The following is a 22,693-nucleotide window of genomic DNA, read 5'->3' on the forward strand; positions in this document are numbered from 1 at the left end:
TCTACACAAAGATGAGGGGTCTTTTTGTGCCTCAGTGCCCTTTTTTGTAATTCAAGGCCAACACCGGACACCACCAGGGAGGGTCTGTGAGATCTGCTAAGGGTGTAATTTCACCACAGAGTATTCATCTCAATGTATCCAAACTATGCATGTAGCCAAAGGTCTCACAACATCCTTCCCCTGCACTGTAGATAGAAAGAACTAAAATAAAGAGCAACTCATTGCCATCTCACAGCTCCTTTGCCTCTCTCTTTAAACCATGATAATGTATGATAGCTCAGATCTTCTCACACCCAGTCCCAGGACTTTATGCATGTAATGTTGCTAAAGGGCTGGGGGACCCTAGCAGTGAGACAGATACAGAAAGGTAATCAAAGCAACCAAATTACTGCTCCTGTAATAGTGATAATAAAGAATTTGGATGGCCAGGATATTTCCATGGTACTTGCTGAATGTCAGGAAAGCACAGCTTTGATTCAACTAAACCTATTTTTCAAATAATGAAGCTTAGGGCAAACAAGATGTGACCAGTATGTTAAAAGTGAAGATTATTGCTCTATTATGGTATATCAAATGCAAAACTAAGTAGCATTCAGGACTGCTGCATAATTGATCCTACACAGCCTGGTGACTATAACACCCATATCATCCACAAGTTCAGGTGGTCTTGTAACAATTGTGTCATTAAAATGTTTCTATTCACAGTGAAAGTTTAAATATCATACTTTAATCTGAAACAGTCTCTGTGGGTACAAGTAACAGAGAATTATCCTAGAAAGACAGAAAGATAAAAGGAAAAGGTTTTTCACTGTTCCTGTTGTGTACTGAGTATAGGCATTCTGCAATCTGTTTGTAGTGTATTTTTCTGTTCCCTTGCAGAGTTAGTCCTGGATGTGCACAAGAAATGGAGCTGCCATCCAGTAGGAAGTGTTGACCTATTGCAAACTGCTGCAGAATCAGAATGGGAAGCTGAAAAGTTTGTGACATGAAAAATTCCAAAAATTTAGTGCACAGAAATGTCAAAACAAAATGTGTTTGCTGGGAATGAAACAATCCAACTTGTTGGCATGACATTTCTCATTTTAAAATACCACATCGAACTGATATTTCAGGAAGACCAATACCATTTCATTTTGAAACGCTAGCTTGCAGTAGCATTTTTCATTCTGATTTTCCCAGATTTTTTTTTAAAAACATCCAATTCATTGAAAGTTGCAATTGTCACTGAAACATTTTTCTTTTCTTCTGCAGAGTTGGCCCTGCAAAACATGATGACCTCCTCTCATTAGCTTGCTTTTCTTGCTGTTTGTATGAAAAGTCCCCGTAGCAGAGGAAGAAATAAAAACAATCCTAGAACCTGGAAACCAGTGAAACCATAAGAAGTGTAACTGTGCAACACTCACAATTATATTCATTATATTTTCTGAACGGACTAATATTCGAGTAATCATTGTTGATTCTACCACGCTGTAAAACAGATATTATTTTCCTACCTAAAGACAGGTATGCAACTGCATTTGAAAGAGATGCACATAATGACAAACTTCCTTTGCACATACAAATCAGTCTCCCCAGGCTGGGCCTTTTATATGCACAGCTACCTGGCTTGAATGTGTAACCACGAGGGTTATGAATGTACAGTCAAGCGGAAGCAAGCACACCATTGCCTATTAAATTATTTCATAGCAACAGTGGAGAAGCAAGTGATTGTTATGTTCCCTGTTTTATAGATGGGAACAGTGAGAGAACTTACTGACATGCCCAAATCACAAAGGGAGGCTGAAGGAAAGGCAGGTTTTGCAGCCGTGTCTTCAGGGTCTTGCTCCAGAAACTCTGCTGCAACAAGGCACATGAGCCTACTCTTGGCTCTGATGTTTCCTGGACTGTGATTTTGAGAAGATCAATTCATACAGCTTTTTTTCATCTCAGTGAGATTGAAAAAAACAAGATCGTCCTCATTAAATTCTCACTAGTTTAATGGGCAATCTAATACTGAGAGAATGCAGACTAGGAAGTTATAAATACCATTGCGATTCAGTGCATTTTGAAAGAGAAAAGGCTGAAAGAGGAGAGGAAATTATAGTTCTCTTTGTCTTTGAGCTGCGCAGATGAGCAGCGCGTGGTGTTCCTGGCACTAAGTGGTCAGCACAGGCTGGCACAGAGATGAGTGGTCCACACTGCACTGTGGCTCTTGCACTAATCCCTGCTGCTGCCCAGGGCTTCCACCTAAGTCAGGTGGAGTTTCCAGGGTTTAACTATGTGCTATCTAAGGAAAGGGCCTGTCAGAACAGGTAAATCCTCCAACAGAGCTTTAGCAAACTTAAGAAATTATCTTGAAGCTGACCCAGAGGCTTCTCTCCATCCAGCATCATGGGGATACACAACACATCTTACCTGTGCCTTTGGTACTGTGCCCTTGCTGCTGTTACAAGGATTTAAGCTCAGGATGGGGAGCTCTTGGTCTTCAGACTTGTGTGACTCCAGGCAGCTCTGTCTTTGCCTGATCATCCCAGTCTGATAGAGCGACTCCTCGGGAATCCTGTGGGAACAGCGTTTAAACAACATCCATACTCCCCCAGGCCCACGGAGTACTCAAAGGAGGCTCAGTGGGGTAAGGTCACACCATTTCACCTTCACAAAATGGAAGTGGCAAGATCTATTACAACACGGAACCACTGAGAGCAGTACACGGACAGGGACGCTGCAGAAGCAGCGCTCGGAGGTGGATGGCTGACCTTTACGAGAGGAAAAAATAAATAACAGTGCACAAGGCAAACAGAGGAGCAAGGAATAGACTTTGAGCAGGCTGAAGGTCAGCCTTCAGCTTACAAGAGCGGGGAACTTTATAACACACTGTCACAGAGCCCTGGCGTTCCCTGTGAATGCTGCTGTGCAACGCCACACACGGCAAAAAAACCCAAGAAAACAGCTATAAATCACCATTTTCACTCAGTGATTCTGCACTCAGCCATTGCACCAGCAGGGTGCCTGGCAGTACCTCCAGAACTTTTCCACCCTTTCTGAGGATGGCTCCTGATAGGAGGATGAATGCAATGGTTTCTAGAATAATTTTGGTAACTAAAAAATATCTGTGCAAAAACAACTGTGGAAGTGGATATTAAGCAAAGCAAGGCAGAGCTATCTGAATACAAGTCATAAAATCCTAGAGTGGATGGTTTCACAACAGGGAAGTCTTGAGTACCACAGAACAGTGTGAAAGGACTGGAAATTAGGTGCTTCTTTAGTAAGCAAGAGTCATTAAGTACTGAAACAGCCCAGCAGAAGCTATGGTGGATTTTCTGCCTTGGGATACTTTTGAGAGGAAAACTAGCTATTTCCCTATGCAACCTGTCCCACAGCACGGGCAGGAGGACACCTAATGAATCCCTGAGAGCAAATGGGAATAACTGGTGTTTTGTCCCTCATTAATCCCACAGCGAAGAGCTGCAAGGTCTATAAGATTGTTTAGAGAAAGCAGGATCGCAAATCATAGGATCATAGAATATCCTGAATTGGAAGGGACCCCACAAGGATATCCGAAGACCAACTCCTGGCCCTGCAGCATGGCACACTGTATTTGAAACCAGCATAAAATTTACTCTGCCCTTCTGTGAAGCCCAAGGGAGGGGGTGCCTGAGTCTCTGGGGCAGGGGGACATGGGGGGACTGGAGATGAAGAGGGAGGCTCTGTGGGGCAGGAGGGATGGGGCATCCCACTGGCCTGCTAGAGACAGGTGGAGATGGCACATCCATACCGAAGTTCAGGATAAACGTTTTCCAGGTACCACTTGAAGCTGTGGCATTTCAACTTCTTCCGCAGCTCCACTCTGCTCTGGACACTATAGGAAGAAAATATCATAGAAATGCAATGGAAATGAATAAAGTGAGACCCAACATACTAAAAAGGGAGGCTGATAGAAATCCAACAGATATGCACAGACAGCAAACACAAGAGCATCAGCAGCTCTATTTTCTGCTCTCTTCTGCATGAGCTTGAGAGGTTGTTTTGATCTCCATCTCTTTGGTAAAATGGCATGACAACATATTGCCATTTTAACAAGGAGTCTGAAGTTGGGTGCATAAATAGATCAAAGGAAAAGTAGAGTCATTTAAAAATTATCAGTAAAAAATGTATGCTGTCTACTATATGCAGTAAGCATTACTTTAATATATTAACGTACAAGGAAATTAATATATGCTATTCACTATACTAAGTTACTCTTAGTTTACAGGACTACAGGAGGCCTTGATTTCCAAGAGCACCTAAACACATTTTTAAGTCAGCAGAAGTTAATCTCATGGTGAAATACTTTTTTCTTTCATTAATCATGACAAAATTCCTGCTGAGGGATTAGGTAGTACAGTGACATTTTCCAAACTCCAGCTCCTCCCTAGGCCAGCCTGTGGAGCTGTTATGAGCTGGCATTTACAGAGTACTTGGAAGCCTCCAGTACCTTCCTTTTGCATAGGGTAACTTCTCCACACCCTCCTATAAAAAGCAGGACAGAGATGCTACTTCATTTGGTGCCAATAGATGGGAGTAGGATATTAATTCAGTGAAAACAGGTTAGTCAGCAGGACTTCAATTTATTTATTCTGGAGATTGAATATTAGCTACAAGGAATTTGAGTTTGGATTTGGAACCACCTGTGGTCCACAGGAAACTTTCTAAGGCAAGGAGGACCACATGAAAATGAGAAATATAACACAAATATTTACAGTCCTCCTGACAGGGAGGTGTTTCTGACTGTTCACAGAATGAATGGCAAACTCCCTGCATACAAAGGACTTGCTCCTTTCCAATAAGGCATTAGTAGGCCAAAAAATTGATGATTTTCCTTCTCCTCAGCTGCCAACAACACCTCTGAACTCTCCCACCAAACCCCGCTCTGGGACGAGAAGTACTTGTACCTAATGCCAAGGGTGGGACATAGGCAAAGGTTTTCCCCCACCTGGGTTTGGTTCACTCACTGGGATAAATCAGCACAGCATATAAACTGGCTGTTTATAGGTCTCATTGCTGTGCTCATAGCATCTGCCTACCATTAGCATTTAATTGAGCGTTACTACAGAAACAACACAGGCGGGTTTCCGCAGCAGAGAGACGTCACCGTGAACACCCCACTGCAGCAGGCAGGGCACAGGAAGGGTACAGGCAGGGCACAGGCAGAGCAAGACCCTTACTTTCCATAAGGCCTCCCCTGGGCTGCGGGACGAGCTGCGTAGTAGTACTGCTTGAACTCATCCATCCACACCTCCGCAGTGCGCTTGGTGTTTCTGAAGGAGGCAGTAAAAGACAGATGAAACCAAGGAAGCCTCCAAGGTAACATTTTCCAAAATGCATTAACTGATCCATCCTGCTCTCCTCCTACCCTCAACTCGGTCTTTGGCATCACCCAAATCACCTTTGAGACAGCCCACTCCTTAATACTAGAGAAGGTACTCCTCCTCATTACTCCAGGGACCAAACTCATCAGGCCAAATAAAGCTTGGGTGAAGAATTCACCATTTCAAACTCAGCTGGATTCTTTGTATCTACCATACTCAGAACTGAAGGTTCTTTTAAGCATCATCTCCCAGGCAGTAGTGCCTAGTGTTTTATTTAGTGGCTTGGATGGAGCTCAGAAAAGTGGTGAAAAATTTGCAAAGATTTGCAAATATTTCCTTTGAGTCAATCCTGTATGGACTCTCCTGCATTGCATTCCTGGATTTCACTGAGGCAAACCTCAGCATTCAAAACTTAAGAGGAACTACCCCACTGCAGTGCATAAATATCAGTCTTTCACATCAGCCAGGTGTCTGTAGGTTTATGAACCTCAGCAAGTCTTCTGTTGACTTGAGATGGCTCTAACTCTTCTTGCAAATATCTTTGTTGCTCCATGCCTATCTACCTATCTCTGCCCAGGCCAGGGGAGTCCTCCAATCTCCTGTTCCAAGGCAGTCCAGTGCCTCTAAGCTGTTGCTACCACATCACTAAACTGCAGGTGCCGTGGGCAGGCTCTGGATCCAGCCAAGTCCCAGGAGGCCAGAAAAGGAGACAGTCAGCATCTGAAGCCAGCACTACACTGGAGTCCAAGCTCACTCTGAAGTATGGGCTATGTGGAAAAAAAATCAGGATCTGGCAGAAGGATGGAGATATTTTTTGCTAACATCTCTATTTAAATAGAAGTACTACATAGCATCAGGTTGCCAGAAGCTGCTTCTCCTCTGTGTCTATATACTATTATATTAAGTTTAAGGCTGATAGATATCATAGGGTTAACAACATCCAACCTCCTGATGCCTACAGGTATGTTTCTCTAGACTGCTTTTAAGTTCCTTGATGATTCATGGGCTTCTTCCCCTCTCTCTAAGGAAATAGTTTAAGTGCTCTTGTTCAAGAGATGACTGAATCAGTGTTTACATCTGTACCTAACCTTCCCCAAAGTGCAGGGTTCTTTTGTTTGGCTTCCTGATCTCATCTGGATTTACAAGAAACACGGGGATAAATGATGAGACTCACACCTACAGGATACAGGCATCCCCTAGGTCCCCAGAGGCCTGTGCCTGAGAAGCAGCCAGAAGAGCTGTACCCATTCAAGCTCTCCTTGCTCCTCCTGCAGGTGATGCAATGCAGACACTACCTTTTCACTCAGGTTTGCACCGATGTCGACAGCAGAGATTTTGCCACATCCCAGCCTCTTCTGTACGAATCTTACTTCAATACTAAAAGCAAGAGCCTTCCTCATGACTCTCAAACTAGTGCTCTCCTCCTTGATTCCAGCAATGCCCTGTGCCCCTCAACACCGGCTATTCAAAGGAAGGCGACAAAGTCCCCTTCCTGCCCCACATACTGCATGGCTGGAAATCATGGAATTAGGTGTAACTGAGAAGTGTAATTTGCACTCCCCCAGCTCGTTATCTCATGTAAAAGATAGGGAAGCTGCAGAGAGCCTGGGTCTTCACAAGTGCTGCTGGCTCTTTCTAACACTGGGAAGCCTGCACTAAAAGGAATGCCTGATGTGTAAGCACTCACAACTGCAGGTTAGCTGAGAAACAACCCTGCATTTAGTATAAGTACTCCACGTGTTTGTCGTTTACTTAAGCAAACACGTTCAGCCTCACAGTCTAAAAACAGAGAACATCCTTCCTGACCTTTCTGGCTGCTACCATCAACTTTCCCATGCCTATTCTCACTTCTGGATTGCCTTCTTCTTTGCCTGATGTTTTCAGGATCTGATTCAGCCTATGTTCCTGTGTTTGACGAGAGGTCCCCTTCAGCTGGGATGCCCTGGTAGTTCCTCCAGTGTACATGCCAGCAAGGTGCGCCACATTGCTGCCTCTGCTCAAGAGACAGCACCAGTCCAGAGGCACAGTCATCCACTCCACCAAGGTGCTTGGCTCCCCTCTTGGAGAGACTTTGGGAACCAAATTTTCTGGTTCAGCTGAGCCACGCTGAACACGCAGCTAAGGTCACTGGGTACTGACGACTGACGTTGCTGGCAGCCTGACTGCAGGTCATTATAAATGTGTTCTGATGACTCAAGGTCTAAACCATTTGCTGTTTCAGTAGCTAGTGGTCAGGGATGTGCTGGGGCCATTCCTGGAAGGCACCATATAAATGTCCTATTTTTGTCATTTTCTTGACACTGCAGAAATCCTGCAGGACAGTTGCACTAACATGCATGTTCTTTGGCTCAGGAAATTCCTGCCCAAGGATATTTCAGAGTTTTCTAAACAAACTTTCCTCCCTGTCTTCTCTCCTCCTGCCTCCCTACAAGGCAGCTCCTCATTCTGTTTCACAAAAAAGAGCAAGTACAAACCACTTACTTAATGTACGTATTGGCATTTCCCTCTGGAAAGATGTATGGATGTTTCTTCCGGAAGACATGCCCAACACGGCTGCAGGGGATGATTTCCAGGCTCCCTCCGCACATCCACACACGGAAGGAGATTTCTACAAGAGAAGCAGCTTCAGCATTTTGTCTTTTTGTCCTAGAGCAGTCTGGATCCTAGTGTTAGCTCTCACTTCATCTCCTGCCACATTAAACTGGGCTAAATCAATTACCAGAGGGGCTCTCCTAGGCAAAACTGCCTTAAAAGTGCATTTCAAAGCTCCTTGCAAGCTGTTTGAAGTCAGTGCACTTGAAACCTGCCTCTAGCACAGCAGGTGCTATCACAATAGCAAGCATGAGACAGTAAGCAGGTCCCTTTCCATGCAGCCCCGCTTACATTGCAGAATCGTCTTGCCAATTTTGTGCTCCCCTAATTACTTCTGCACTGCCTATTTCAGAGTCACTTCCCTCCAAAGGGCTGTCAAATTCGCCACGAGAGGCTATGAGTTCTCTTTATGAATGACTACAACTGTCATTTTCTTTATGAATCCAGCATTGATTTTGCAAACTGAACAGGGAGCTGTGCATCCATTGCCTGTCCCAAGATGGACTGGAGCTTACCCTGCCCAGGTACTATGGGCCATCAGTGCCAATGTTGTGGCACAATATGGCACACACCCCCACACAAGCAAAGGTCAGTGGCGAGAGGGATTATCTCAAAAGTCTGGATAAGCTGTCAGTATGGGAAATGACTCCCAGTCACTCCAAGCCACTCACTGGCTGGCCCATGGGGCCCCTCTCAAAGAAAATGAGCCTGTGGCACAACTGATACCAGAAGTTACAGAGCTCTTGGCAGGGAGCTGGATGAGGTAGGATGGGTGAACAGAATGGCTGATCTAATGGGCCCATCTGGTCCTAATGTTTATGAAGCTATGAATCTGCAGCTCTATTGTCAGGAAGTCATGCTCAGACGGAACCAGTATGGAAAAGAAACGAAATTAAAATGAAAAGGCTTCTGTGGTTCTTTGAATCCTATTTTATCATCTGTTGACAGTATAGAGTTATAGGTAGCATGTATCTACTCCAAAACTAATGATTCATTTTCACCCCCCCCATTTAACTACAGAATTAAGACAGGAGGACACCCATCGTCTTTGCCAGCTTGTGCTCCCAGCAGTCCCCTCACATATGCCAAGGCAAGGTCAGATGCTGGCAAGACAAGCACCTGTGGCAGGCAGGCCAACTGGGCAGTTAGGACAGGACTCCTCCTCTTCCAACGGTAGGCACTGCTGGCCTACAAAGCTGCCATCCCTCCAAAAACAACTCACAGTTTCAGGAAGCAAAGGCGAATTGGAGTCTGGACCTCCAAAGCCTTCTCAGTACACATGGCTCAGCCCCAAGTTGCATGTTGCTGCAGAGGTGGAAGTCAGGTTAATGTTGCTCCCATCCCACTCCCAACACACCTGCCTGCTCCTGAGCTGATAGAAATGGGAGGCCAACACAGCTGCAAAGCCTTGGTGTGCAGGCCCAAAATTCAAGGCTTGACCCCATCCCTAACAGCTGGCCCTGGGAGCAGGGGCAAACAATGGCAAACAATGGTGGGAAAGCACAGCAGGGAGGAGTATTCCTTCCCAGATATTCCCTGCCCTTCCCTTCACTGCTGTGTTTACATGCAAGAGCTGCAACAGCAGCTGGAGCCTTACCACTTTCCCCAGTGATGGGTATTAACAGGTCAATAAAACACGCCTTTGTGCCATGTCCTGGTGCTGTATTGGGAGCAACCTTAATCACAGCTGCAGGGAAATGAGATTACAGCAGGATATGGCCACTCTAAGCTGCTGTGCTCAGTTCCCCTTGCATGTGGCTGTTGCTCTCATTTGTCCGTGTGTCACAGCGCCGGCCACTCTGCCAGTGCTGCCGTGTAAATTAGAAGGGTGCCTGATAAAAGGGGACAACCAGACAAGCAGCTGTGGATTGGACCACAGCGTGGCTACTGCATCATGCCTTCCCCTCCTCTGGTCCTTCTGCTCAGCCTGGCAGAAGAGCAGCTCCCTGAAGTGCTACAAGGGAAAGACTTGCACAACTCAGTCTTCACCTGGTCTTAATGTAAAGCCTAATGAAGATGTGATCTCTGTGCACTGCAGTTTGGAACAAGGACACAGTGCTGGGGAGGCATGAGATGGTGAGGACTCAGAGTTCCCTGCTTCAAACTAGTTGCACCCTGCAGACCCTGCTCTAGGCCCAGCAGAAACAATTAAAGCACAGGTTTTCTCCAGCAGAGATGACCCATGGAGTCATCCATGGCAGCTAACAAACAGGGTATCCAGACAGGCAGCCAAGAGCTAAGTGCCTCAAGAGAAGGTAAACTGAGGCACCAGCTAAAGCATGGCACAGGGTCAACTCAGAGGAGCCAGGGGAGCAGGAAATGACAGTGTGCATCACTTGACCCTTGAGAGATGTTGCCAGTGCAAGTGGTCCCTTCAAGTGGCCCCAAGGAGGGATGTGAGCAATACGCATTGGGGTGTACTGGACTTGGCCTTCACTTGGCAAAATACCTTTAGCACTTCTTGCTTGCCTGCAAGTCCTTTCTGCCATTACTCATCTAGAGGGAATTAAGTACATTTAAGAAGCAAAACACCTACAATATCCTTCTTCCAACACAAAGAGACTCATTTTTGTTTTGTCTAAAGTCTCCAGCCCCCTTCTAGTTGCACAGTCAATAACATTAAAAGCAGCAGTGATGCTCCTCAGGACCGGAGTCCTGCATCCCCTCAGGACTAAGCTACCAGGAAAAGCATGGTTCACTGCAAACACCCAAAATGAGCAGCTGCTTGGTCAGCTCCTGCTCTCCATCACCTGCCCAGAACTGACTGGGCCCAGGAGGGTCTCAGCTGCCCTTGTTTATGTGCAAAGGAGAGATGGGACACACTGCCCTTGACTGCTGTGCCTGCACGAGATACAGCTGTGAGCCAGGCACACTGCTGCTCTCAGGGCGATGGGAAAGAGAGGATCTGCCCTGCTACTATGCAGACCTGCATTTTTTTGTTGCAAAGTTAACCTGCCTGGCTTTCCTTTGTCACACCAATGTCCTGGCACACCCTGCAGCACAGCCAGTGTACGTTCAGCTGGGACCAGCCTTCTGGGGCACAGCACCAGTGAGGGAAACCTTGTGCTCTGCTCCGTAGGATGGGCCATAACCACATGTAAGGAGCACAATGCCTGCCATTACAGGGCATTGGACAAGCTGCCAGGATGGAGCTTCCCCCAAGAGCAGGCTGTCCTGTCACTGTTCATCTCCCAGGAGCAGCTCGGGCTGGCTGCTGTCAGAGGCGAATGACAAGCAGCGACAGCAGGTCAGACACAGCGTGACAGTCCTTCTTCCCCTCTCTTCCTGTCTAGTTCCCTTCTTTGTTTGGGCCATTGATCCAGCGGGGGAGGCAGGAGGGCTGTCACTCCCCTCTTTGGTTTCCTTAGAGCCACCCCACTCAGACACTCTGGGGCAGTCTGGTGGCAAGATACCAACCCACAGAGAGAAAGCATGAGTGAGCAAGATCCTACTGCACAACAAGATATAACTAAATAAAATATATCTACAGGGACAAGGCATGTGAAGCAAACAACAGTGCCAGGCAGCGAATGGATTACTGCAAGGTGGCAGCATCTGTTCCCTTGGATGACTGACAGCATTGCTGTATGTGTTAAGACACAAGATCCTTCCTTCCTGGCTAGCCGTACTCCCCAGGGGTGCAAGCTATTAAAGCCAGGTTCTGATCTGTCTCACATCGAATGCCTTCCTCTCCTGGATACACTGTATTGCTCTAATCCACAGCATTGCTACAGCTTCAAAGAGAGAACAACCCAACCTGATCCAGTTCCACCTGAAAAGGAGGACAAGGGACAGGTTGTTACCTCTTTCATGTGCTCTCTCAAGTTTGCATGCAGGAGATTTCTTAATGTCCATCCTGTCCCGTGACAAGAGGCAGAGGCGACTGAATTTAGGTCAGCTCTTAACCCATTATTTTGGTGCAGGAAAAGTGAGTGTCATGGAGAGCCTGGCAGCACTCAGCCAGTCAGTGACAAAGGAATGGATAAGCAGTCGTGTTACTTTGCCACCTATTTGCAGCATGCCAAGGTAGCTACTGTTCCAGGTACTCTGCAAATTCAAGAAGGCAGTTCACAGCTTCGAAATGCTGTTGGCAATGGAATAAGACACATCTTTGCTTTATTAAGGGGAAAATAAGATCAGGAAAGAATATGAGGGTAACGCCAAAGCTGAAAACTCTGTGGTTTAGAGTATTTACCTACAGAACATCAAAGCAGCATGTAAGACAGGCAGTCCCGCATCCCAGCAATTGCTCAATTCCCATCATTCCCATCAACAATATGGTTGTTAGATCCCTTACATTACTGAGACCATAACCTATGAATGTCAGTGAGGGAAACCATCCAGAGCATTCAAAGCAAAGTCCAAAATGACTTTGTATCCATCTGGCATGACTCAGAAAGAGAAACCAACACAGCAAGGCAGAGAATGAAGAAGAATGACTCACCGAAGTTCTCCCCACCCCAGATGTCCATGGCACTGTCATATTTCCCCAGGTGGTTGAACCAGGCTTTGTCGATCACAAACAGCCCTCCAGCAATGATGGGTGTCCTGCAGAATGGGTAAGGAAGAGAGGACACACTTTCAAACACTGGATGCACAGAAGCAGCCCTTCCCTTTGCCTCCTTTTCCATCATTGGGACATTACCTATGTATTTCCTTCTCACAAAAAAAAAAAAAGGACAATGTACTTCAAAATGCATCTGAGCCTTTCTTTCAGCTGCCTTGGTATTTTGCTGTCAGTCAGAAACTGCCTGGCACTTAATGACTGCCTAATGCACCCGTTAGAACAACTCCTACAAACCCAAAGTTCACAGCCCTGATTGTAGGCTTCAGCATCCAAAATGCACTTAGCACTTGGGGGGTTATTCACTCAGACCAGCTTTTTGCCTGGAGCCAGCCTATTAAGAGCACCATTCCACTGGGGAGAGGAAGGCAGAGCCAATTCAGAAAGGCTTTTTAAAAGCCATCACTAGCTGTGTGATCTTTACTTCAAAACAGGATTATTTTTCAGACTTTGGATTAGCTAAGAAAACTGCACAGAGAAGGTCCATGGAGGAGGGGAGGGCAGACCCAGAAGATAGCTTGAGGAGAATTGCTGTTTGCTGGCACAAGTCTCCTCCATGCCTCATAGCCCAGCGCTTCATGGCTGGGGCTGCAGACACCAGCACCAGGCTTGCTGCCAGGAGAGATTTTCAGCAGAGTGAAGAACTCCCTCCACCCCATAGCATGAGGACAGATGGCATCTCTCCTGTTCAGTTTTGCTCTCTCTCCTGCACCCCCCATTTCTGAGGAGTCTCCAGTGAGGTTCAGAAGAGCAGCGCTGATCTGGAAAGACTGGCCTAGACATTGTGGGCCAAGGCCTTATTTTTAAGTGACAGCTGAGCTGAAAGGAGCAGCAGTCTACAGCACTGGGCTTTTTCCCTAACTACAACACCAAACCCTAACCACTACCAAAACACCAATAACCATAAATATATCCCTTCTACCTTTGTGGCACTATCAGGCTTCAGTGCTGGGGGTGAAGCTGTACTGCAAAACGTAGGCTAGCCAGAAGCTTGCTATAGGTATTAGAAGTTCAGAGGTGTCCTGGAAGAAGCAACACACCGCTATGGTGCATGGGGACACACATCAGGTCAGAGTAGAAGCCTGTTCTGCCCCACAGGTGCCTCCTACCCCTTCTTGACTTACTTAATGGGTTCAGTGGGATCAAGTCTTTTGGCTTTCTGCTCTGGGGAAAGCTGCTCCCATTTGAAATGCAAACTCCAGTCGAAACCTAAAACCAAAGTAGAGAAGTGCCATGGGGACATTAGAAATTGGTATGAACCGGGAGGCAATGCAGGATGCAGAAGCTGTGTTTGATGAAGCATTTTCCCCACTTTCAAATGACTTTAGCCACAGAGATGCAGCTTTTGGTAGAAGAGTCCAATCACTAACATATTTTACTACTATGTATGAACAAGAAACAACACATTGCATTACAATTGCAAAGTCAAGCACTCCAAAGGCAGAAAAAGTCAGAATTAAAGCTGCTGCTGAAACCTTGCTTAGTCCCCTTGTGCACACAGACACACACTGATGGATACTGCATGCTACAAATAGCACAGGCATACTAATAAGCGCTACAGTTGCATCCTTCATTTATTGCCTAGATATCCCCCATCTCCTCCTGTCACTTTCAGTGCTGCCCAGGGTGGCTTTGACATGACCCTTCTTTCCTGCCTGACTGCCTTATCCACTGTAGCAAACACTATTGCTCACGCCACACTCACCTGTCTCTAGAACAGCCTGGAAATAGCCAGCGGGGAGCACTGAACAGTGCTAATGCACTTTTTTTGTGAGGTAGCAGGAGCCACAGGCGTGGTGCAAAGCCACCATCTCCTCAGGCCAGTGCATGTTCACACCATGGCTGGACACCCACAGGGCATGCATGACGCTCAGACTTACCTCCTCTGAGGTCTGAGGAAGCCGCCACATAAGCAAAAGTGTCCAAGTTGATGATGTCAATAACGGGGCTGACCACTCGGGTGGGATCCTGGAAAGCAGGACCAAAAAGACCTATGACTTCAGATGACACCACTCAAGCTGGTCAAGGGATTCTCCAAGCTGCTGCAGACATCAGGTGGCTGGAAATGTTGGTGTCATTCAGGATTGTCAGGGACCAGTGCCCATCACTGTCTCCTCCTCCTCAGCCATCACATCAATTCAACCAAGGAATTAACGGCTGCAGCACCAAGTAGCAGAGGTACTGCTGGGAGCCAGGGGCACGTCAGCAAGAGAGGCTGGAAAGGCAGGCACTGTCTGTCCTGGGAAAGAGGGCTGTGTGCTGCTGGGCTGCTCCAACCAACTTGGGTTTCACCCACAGTCTTGCCCTCCACAGGCTGGAGGGCTGGATGCAAAGCTCCTTCTGTCTTTTGCAAATTCACCAATGTATTCCCCTTTCACCTCACTTTTAATCAGATTTCAGAAATCAAGTGACAAATAGGCAATTGAAATGACAGAGGAAAAACAGTCACATAGCTCAAATACAGGTATTTTTTATAATGCGCAAACTATGGCAGCACAGTTAAGAGTTTTGCCAAAGGTGTGAAAGGGTTAAAAAAAGAAGACTTGATTTATTTAAAATAGTTGGTGGTGATTTAATTAACATCTTGTTATGGGCAAAGAGATTATACAAACAGTTATGAACAAAAATATCTACAGGAGGAAGAGACTCTGACAGCTTTGACTGGTCTCTTATCTCCCCTTTTCTTTTCGAAAATCCCAAACTCCAATTATAGCTCAAACTTCAAGGTTTTACCCTCACTAGATCAAATTGTTTTTCACAGCCATACAAAGGAAAGCATCTGAGCACACACGGGCTTGCTCTCTCGCTGGGAAAAGACTTTGTTTTAGAAATCAGTCCTGACAAAGGAGTATTCAAATGCAGCTGTAGGAAGAAGCAACCAAAGGCCATGAGCTGGGAGCTGGACTAGAGCCGATTTTCCAATTGAGCATGACAAATACTTGGTATTTCCATAACAAGGTCAAGTCAGGGGTCTTACCATCACTGAAAGGGCAAGGTCTGCTCTATCTATATATTGCATGGGGAAACTCAAGTCACATCCAAGCACGATGAGCCTTTCAAACCCATCAAACCCATCGTGGCTGCTGCACAGTGCCCCCCAAGCTGCCACAGCCCAGTACAGCCAAGCATCCTGCAGTTTCTTGAGGGTAGGGGAAAGGTTTTAAGCAAAGCATCTGCTTTGTGTGCTGAACACGGCATGGAAAGGATTGTATACACTCATTTAAAACTTGTCCCTCAAGTATCTTATTGGTGAGCACTTCTAGATAGCTGACACTCATCCCCAACTTCAATTTCACTGCTACTCATTGCACAGCACAACTTCTTGTAAGAAAATCCCCTTCACATCTGGGCTGAGTGCATTACTGCAAAACGTTACCCTTGAGCAGTGCTGCCTTCTCCCTGCCTCACTTTCCCTGCCATGTCCTCGGAACATTTATATTTACTCAGCTATCATCAAGGTCTGTCTGACCGTCAAAAGAAAAGCACGGCATGCTCAAGAGCACAGTGCTGTTGCTATGATTTATTTTGGGCTGAGCACCAATCTTATTATAGGCAGCTTCATCTCTCTGTTATTTTGATACTCACTCATGGCAGGGCATGTTATTATTAACAACACCCAAATCTTCAATCCTCTTTCACAAACCTGAGAATTCATTTCTCCAATACACTTCTCAAACATACCAACATATGGATCTAAATGAACAGTAAAAAACTGAAAACGGTCCTGAAGATAACAGATATATTTCAGCCTTGGAGAAGGACCTTGACTGCAGCTTGTCTCCCAGCCTCTACATCATGACCTTGTAATGGTCAACAAAAAGGGCCACAGTTGCTCCACTGGCCCCACAGCAGGATTAGCCAAGGTAAGAGGGCCAAGCTGCCCCTCGTGTGCATCCTACTTCCCAAGAGAGCACCAGACCGGAGAGGTATTTGAGCTGTAAGTAAGGGGTCGCCATTCACTGGTTCATCCCAGAGCCATTTGTAAATACAGTTTTGGGGCGAGCTTGTTGAGTCATACTGTAAAAATACCTCAGGCTGCATAATTACATTTTTAGAAAAGTTATTCAGTTGAAATGCACCATTAATGGCTTTAGAGATATTTGTTCCATAAGTAAAAACAAGAGCCCACGCCCACACACTCTCAGTCATGCATTTGCAAACACACTGGTGCAAGACACCGACCATCATTGCCACTCCCTGGGACACACACCATCCCAGGCACAGGTCTGACACTCCTCAGACTCCCCCTCATTCCCCCACACTCCATCACTTGCTTTTCCTGCTTGTTTTCAAATTCATATCCTGGGTATGTGCTGCCCACGCCCACAAGTGAGTGTCAGCCTGGGGGGGATACCATCAGCTGCTGGGAAAGCTTGATGTAAGGCTTGAGGGGCACTTTCACAGGGGTGCATGGTGCCACACATGGGCTCTGGTGTTTCCTACCATGAAAGCTGCAGGAATAGCTGCTTTGGCTCAGAAAACAAGGGAAGTGATGTGCAGAGGTGGGTGGCTGGTGGTGAAAAAAGTGTCCAGGTTTGCTTTGAGGCACTCAGTACCCATTTGCTTGGAACTTAAATCACATTAGCTCAAAGCAAACTGTTCCTAGGAGTAACAGAGTGAGAAAATGCTCTTCCTAGGTGGCTGATCCTCACGGAGTGGTTGGACAGGGAACCCATCTCTAGAGCACAGCCTGAAGGTGGCAGCAGTAACATTTCATACACTTCACTGATCAATATTTTAATCCTGATGGAAAGGATGGGTACGGTGGTCCTGGGAAGAAGGAAAACAAGGACTCTGCCCTTATCCTGCAGCTCCCGTGAGCAGTTAAAAAGCAACCAAGTGGGACTGCCCTTGTTTTGTCAGTCCCTCAACACTCTGTAGTATGTCTCCCTTGCTGCCTGGGGCTGCAAGATACTGGACAAAGCGAGGGCAGCACAAGCAGCAGTGCAACCTTATAGACTGCCTTCCTTCCAGCTAGAGAAAGATTCACTTCAGAAGAGCAAATAAAAAAAGTCCACAGAGGTGATGTGTGCATTTGATGCTGTATTCAGACCAGGAGGCAGTGAAACTCCTATGGTGATGCTGCACATGGCACCAGAGCTGCAATTGATAATATGAAAAGACCATTTTAATTACATTTATCAGTAGTACTGTTGCCCACTCTGCACACCAAGGTTGGGACCTCTCCAGCACTGGCTGCACTATGAGTGCCAGCAGCACTGCAGAGGGACCTGACCTGGTGCTCTGTCTCCCTTCCCCTGTCCCATCACTGGTGCACAGAGGTCGGAACAGCACAGAGGTGTTCTGGCCCAGCCAGAACAGCTTTCACATATGGAGGTGTGAAAAGCAGGATGCCTTGGATGAGGGGTACCGTGAACACCAGCTAGGCAGGTTTCTCCATGACCCACCACCTCAGCTTTCCCTTGCTCCTCAGATGCCCTTATGTCAACATAGTTCAGTAATTTTAAAATTACTGAGTAATTAACACTAGCAATGAGGAGCCAGAGGTGTAACGAGGTGAAGGAACAAGGCACAGAGAAGGGAAAGGATCATGCATCTGTGCTGAAGCTGAAGGCTTCATCCCCTTCACCCTGGTGTCAGCAGGTCACCAGCACAGAGCTCCCCCAACTCAAGTGCCAAGGCGCCGGGAGCCTCCGTGTGCACGTCTGGCGAGAGAGTCGCCGCCGGCAAAAGGCGAATGTCATTGTCTGCTCCGAAATCAGCAGAATTTAAATCCTATTAAATCAATTTATTAGAGCTTAATTTGCATGAAATTAAATTCGGCCCCTATTCAAGGAGCCGTCACTCCCTTAAATCATCATCACTGAGCATTTTACATGAGCCTAATTAAAAACTCTGCTGGAGCACTGCCCACGTATTCCCCTTTCACCACTCAACCTGTGCTTGCCAGTTAAGAGTCCCACTGCCCTGGGAGACACCTTGTCCCACCCACTCACGTGCTCCCCCAGTCACAGAGACACGCCATGTGGCTGTTGGGTGGAGGAAGACCAGAATAGGCCACTTTGTACCCCAAAAGTTCATCACTTCCTTATTCAGATGCCTTGGATGCAGTTGGTTATGGTTGGATGGTCATGCCCATCGAGAAGGAAGAGGAGGTGGACATCACTGATACATCCCCTGAGGGTGATCCTGGTCTCTCAGGAGCACTCACCTCTTTGATCCTCTGCAGCAGAGGGAGCAGCCAGTCCTTATTCACCTCACAGTGACTGTCCAGAAAGGTCAGGACACCTGCTTTTGCCACATCTGCCCCTCGGATTCGGGACCGGATCAGACCTATTCAGGGACACACCACGTCAGCTGCTGTCCAGATGGCTGGGTAACACCCCCAGGTTCCTCCAGCATGGTCTCTTGCACTCATGCATTCCCTGGGTTTTGACCTGCCTGAACCTCATTCAGATAAAACATAGCCCAGGTTCATTGCCTCCCTCCTGATGCTGCAAGGGTATGCTAACCATTTCCTAAGTTTCCCAAAGCAAATAAATGGTTCCACCAAGATATACGATTTATACCATTTATGCCAATCCTCAATTTGCACAATTAATTCTGCTGTCACATTCTGGGGCAAAACATGACTCAAATGCTTTCATGACCCCCTTCAGGTAATAAATCTAACACAGACATAAGGCAGTGGGGAATGCACCAGGGGAGTTGAGGGTGAGATCACCTCCTGCCAGAATTAAGCTTTTCTTAGACTGTTAACTTTCCCCTGCTGTGCCTCTTTCCGTGTCCCAGTGACCCCCAGATCTCTCTCCTGCCCTGAGGCAACTTGCTGATCTGCAGCTCAATGGGAACACACTTTCTACCAAGGAAAGAGAGTTGGTTTTCAAGGTGCTAAGAGCCCACTTGGCTCATCAGGGCCCTGATGGTGAATTTAGAATCCTTTGGAGATGGAAGTGGATTGCTGCATGTGTTTGTGACAGAGAAAAATGGAAAAAAAAAGGGAGGTCATGAAAAGCAGCTGCACACATGGATTTCACACTACACTCTTCAGCAAAATCATTGCTCTTAAAGATGCTCTGTTCCTATTTATGCAGGAGTTAAAAAGCTTTTCAACATTCCTCCTGCATGCAGTTGATGCTCAAGTGAACTGCAGCACAAGAAAGGAGATGGTTTGTTGGTAAACAAGAGGGGATGCGGGTGACTCAAGAAGAGCAGAGCTTCTTTATGAAGGAGAAACAGTGGCAATATGAGGGGCCATAGGGACAGATAAAGAGAGATAGAAGGGTTTCAGGGAGCAGTCACACATCAGGTCCATGTAGAAGGTCACCGACTTTCATATTAAAATTCCCTAGAGGAACAGGGTCAAGGAACAGCCTCTGAGCAGCAGAGAGAGGGACAGGAGAACAAAGCCTGGAACAATCCAGCATTTGCCAAGGTCACCTTCTACAATACAGGCTGTCACTGTATCTCTCTCTGCAACTCCTAAAATCTCGTGGGTAGCTATGTGTTCTGCACCAACCCCAAACCTCCCCAGATCCCAGCAGGCCCTGAGGGACACAACTTAAGTGATGTATTAAGCAATGTAATCCCTGGGTAAGCAATCTATTAAGCAAGGTAAGGCTGGCTTCCCACATTCTGACTGATTTATAGAGCACCAATACCTGTGGGTCTACACGCTGGAGATAAGCACATATGTACCTCCATCACACAGGACAGAAAGATGAGAAGGATGTGAGGGTCTATGGAGACCTCCCTTATTCTCCTGCCAAAGCAGGTATGTCTCTTACACCCATGAGATTTGATGCCACCCTGTCACCAGACCTGCAGAGCTGAAACCCTCTGCAGAAAGAAACCATGATGAATCTCCACTCCTCAGTCTCCTCAACCCAGCACCCACCTGGACTCACACCTTTGATTTGCAGCATGAAAAAACTTAGGGTTTTGTTCTCCTAATACCACAAAGCAGAATTTGAAAGCACACACACAGGCTATGGGGAGCTGGAAAATGTCTCAAAAGGTTGTCAGCAGCAGCCCAGTAGGACGTACATTCATCCTCCACATAGCCTTTCTTAATCTTTCAAATATAATTAATTATTAAAAAAAAAAATCCCACAGAAGCAGCAGGAGCAGATCTCCTCTCTTTTATTAGAGCAAACATCTTTACAAATAAGACCCGGGGCTTTGTTTTGCCTGTTCTAATTTTCTGGCTAATAAGCTACAGCTGAGCCTCACTGGATATCTTAATAGTCCCATCTTTTTCAGCAAGAGAGGGAAGATCCATTTCAAATCCCAGCTCTTTATCACATCCCCTTTTATCATGGTCCTCCTGTCCCCAGGAGCCGCTGACCTCCCCTGTTGGCCACTCCATGGAGGTCTCCCCTGACTCCATCGTTCTCACACCTCCTGAAATCTGGGTATTCCACCTGGGTTGTGGGCAGGTAGCTCTTACCTTCTCGCCGTCCATTCCGCAAGCACTTCACCTTGGGGAGCTGTCCCAACAAGCGGCAGTCATCAGCTTGGGAAACACAAAAGGGAGGACATGTCACCCTCAGCCCTCATGGTGGCTCTGGCAGTAGAAATGGGGAGTCCTAGGGGAGACTGTGAGCAGGGAGTACCCCGTCCTGGACTATCTGATGGCTTGTTAGGGTGATAGCAGTACTGGGTCACAACACTCTTACCCCTCAGCTCATGCAGCACAAATCCCGACTGGCAGAGCAGCAGTTTTCATGAAACTAGTGTAAATTCAGCAGACTGACACTGAAAGTAGCTGAGTTATGCTCTAAAATCAGCACAGAAGAGTTGTGGTTGGGGTCAGAATCTGATTTTTTGCACAGTAATGCAAATTACTATTTTTGGTAGCTGCAAAGCAACGCACAAGCTCTCTGATGTGCGGCTGGTTGGCAGGGCAGGAGCTTCCTGTGGTGGCCTAGAGGCTTCAGTGAGGAGAAAGGGACAGTCAAAGAGAGCCCTGTGGAACAGCTGGGGGCTCCTCATGCCCTGGGCAGCAGCTCTATGAGGCAGAAAGGACTGACAACACCTGAGCTAGGGAGGTCCTGCAATCCCACACACAGTCACTACCTGCAGCACCAGTATCCATCTTCACCTGGATTTCTCCCAGCAATGTGGAGGATGTCAGAGCAGGGCCAGAGCTGAGTCTGCAGGCAGGTGCACCCATCACAGCCCCCTCTATCTCTGCACCCTCATGCTGTGAATTTCCACAACCCCTTCACGCCTCTCACGGCTCTGCCTCCTTTTTGTTGGCGCTATAAACACACACACACATGCCCCATGCCCTCTGCCCAGCCCCTGCACCCACCTCTGAGCACTTTCATCTCCTCCGGCAATCTTTGCTGGTGAAGAGACATCACTGTACCATACCCTGAATAATTAGGGGACAGAGCTGGGACAGGGGAGCAGAAGTGGCAGGGCTTGGCTACAGACCCACAACGGAATTCTGCTGTGAATTCACATGCAGAAAAGCTGCATCCCAGTGAACAACGAGGCCAGCAGGCAGAGAGAGGTGAGAAATGAGACACAACTGGGCATGAGATAAAAGCACTAATTGTTTGAGGTGGGTTGCAGGGAAAAAACTGACCATGTGTGTATAGTGTATTATGCAAATACATGCATTTTATGTAAATGCATGCAGAACAGATGCCAGCAGGCTCAGACTATCACAGGAAAGAAGATGTCAGAGAGGTGAGAAGTGCTGAGTAGATGAGGGTCTGCTTTAAGTTACGCAGGAAACATGCTCCCCTCTGGTGCCCTGGGATGAGTTTAAACCCAGTCCTGCTTGTACTCCGTGGCTCATGGCAGCTGGCATGCTGTGACAAGGGAGCTCCATTTCTACAAACTTGTTTCCTTTCAGGAAGGCAAGTACTTTGTTTATTTAGCCAAATACCTGGCATCTACTTCCTCCATCCTTCAAAAATCCTGCTCTGCTGTACTCCAGAGCAGCTCAAGTCCTTGCACTTGCTCCTTTTCCCCACCAGAGCTGTCCTGCTGGTTCCCAAACTTGTCTAGTCTGCCCACTCCGAGTGCTGGAGCTACTCCAAAGCTCACCGTAATCACAGCAACTCCTTCCCCTAGCTTCAGCAACTTCCCAGGGAGGTGTCAATGACAGGAAGTGGGTCTTGTGTGAAATCTGTCCCTATAATGCTCTCCAAGGCAGTGCCTATTTATAACATCCAAGAGCAAAGCCTAGATTCATGTTTTCAAAAACCCGTCTAGTTTTGTTTTCAGGTTTCCT

General features: G+C 47.0%; 1 protein-coding gene across 1 annotated transcript in view; it reads right to left on the reverse strand.

Moving 5' to 3' along the window:
- GALNT14 (polypeptide N-acetylgalactosaminyltransferase 14) overlaps window positions 1-22,693 on the reverse strand; it is a 100,424-nt gene that overhangs the window by 11,121 nt on the left and 66,610 nt on the right. The window contains exons 5-13 of the mRNA XM_027659337.1: window positions 20,894-20,959; window positions 18,656-18,777; window positions 14,364-14,451; window positions 13,608-13,692; window positions 12,364-12,467; window positions 7,809-7,935; window positions 5,184-5,276; window positions 3,755-3,838; window positions 2,395-2,539 (exon numbers count right to left, since the gene is read on the reverse strand). Coding sequence (XP_027515138.1) covers window positions 2,395-2,539; window positions 3,755-3,838; window positions 5,184-5,276; window positions 7,809-7,935; window positions 12,364-12,467; window positions 13,608-13,692; window positions 14,364-14,451; window positions 18,656-18,777; window positions 20,894-20,959 — 914 coding nt within the window. The remainder of the gene's footprint in view (window positions 1-2,394; window positions 2,540-3,754; window positions 3,839-5,183; window positions 5,277-7,808; window positions 7,936-12,363; window positions 12,468-13,607; window positions 13,693-14,363; window positions 14,452-18,655; window positions 18,778-20,893; window positions 20,960-22,693) is intronic.

This window comes from Corapipo altera, unplaced genomic scaffold (assembly GCF_003945725.1).
Source record: "Corapipo altera isolate COAL_440 unplaced genomic scaffold, ASM394572v1 48, whole genome shotgun sequence".
In the NCBI taxonomy this organism is placed as follows: domain Eukaryota; kingdom Metazoa; phylum Chordata; class Aves; order Passeriformes; family Pipridae; genus Corapipo; species Corapipo altera.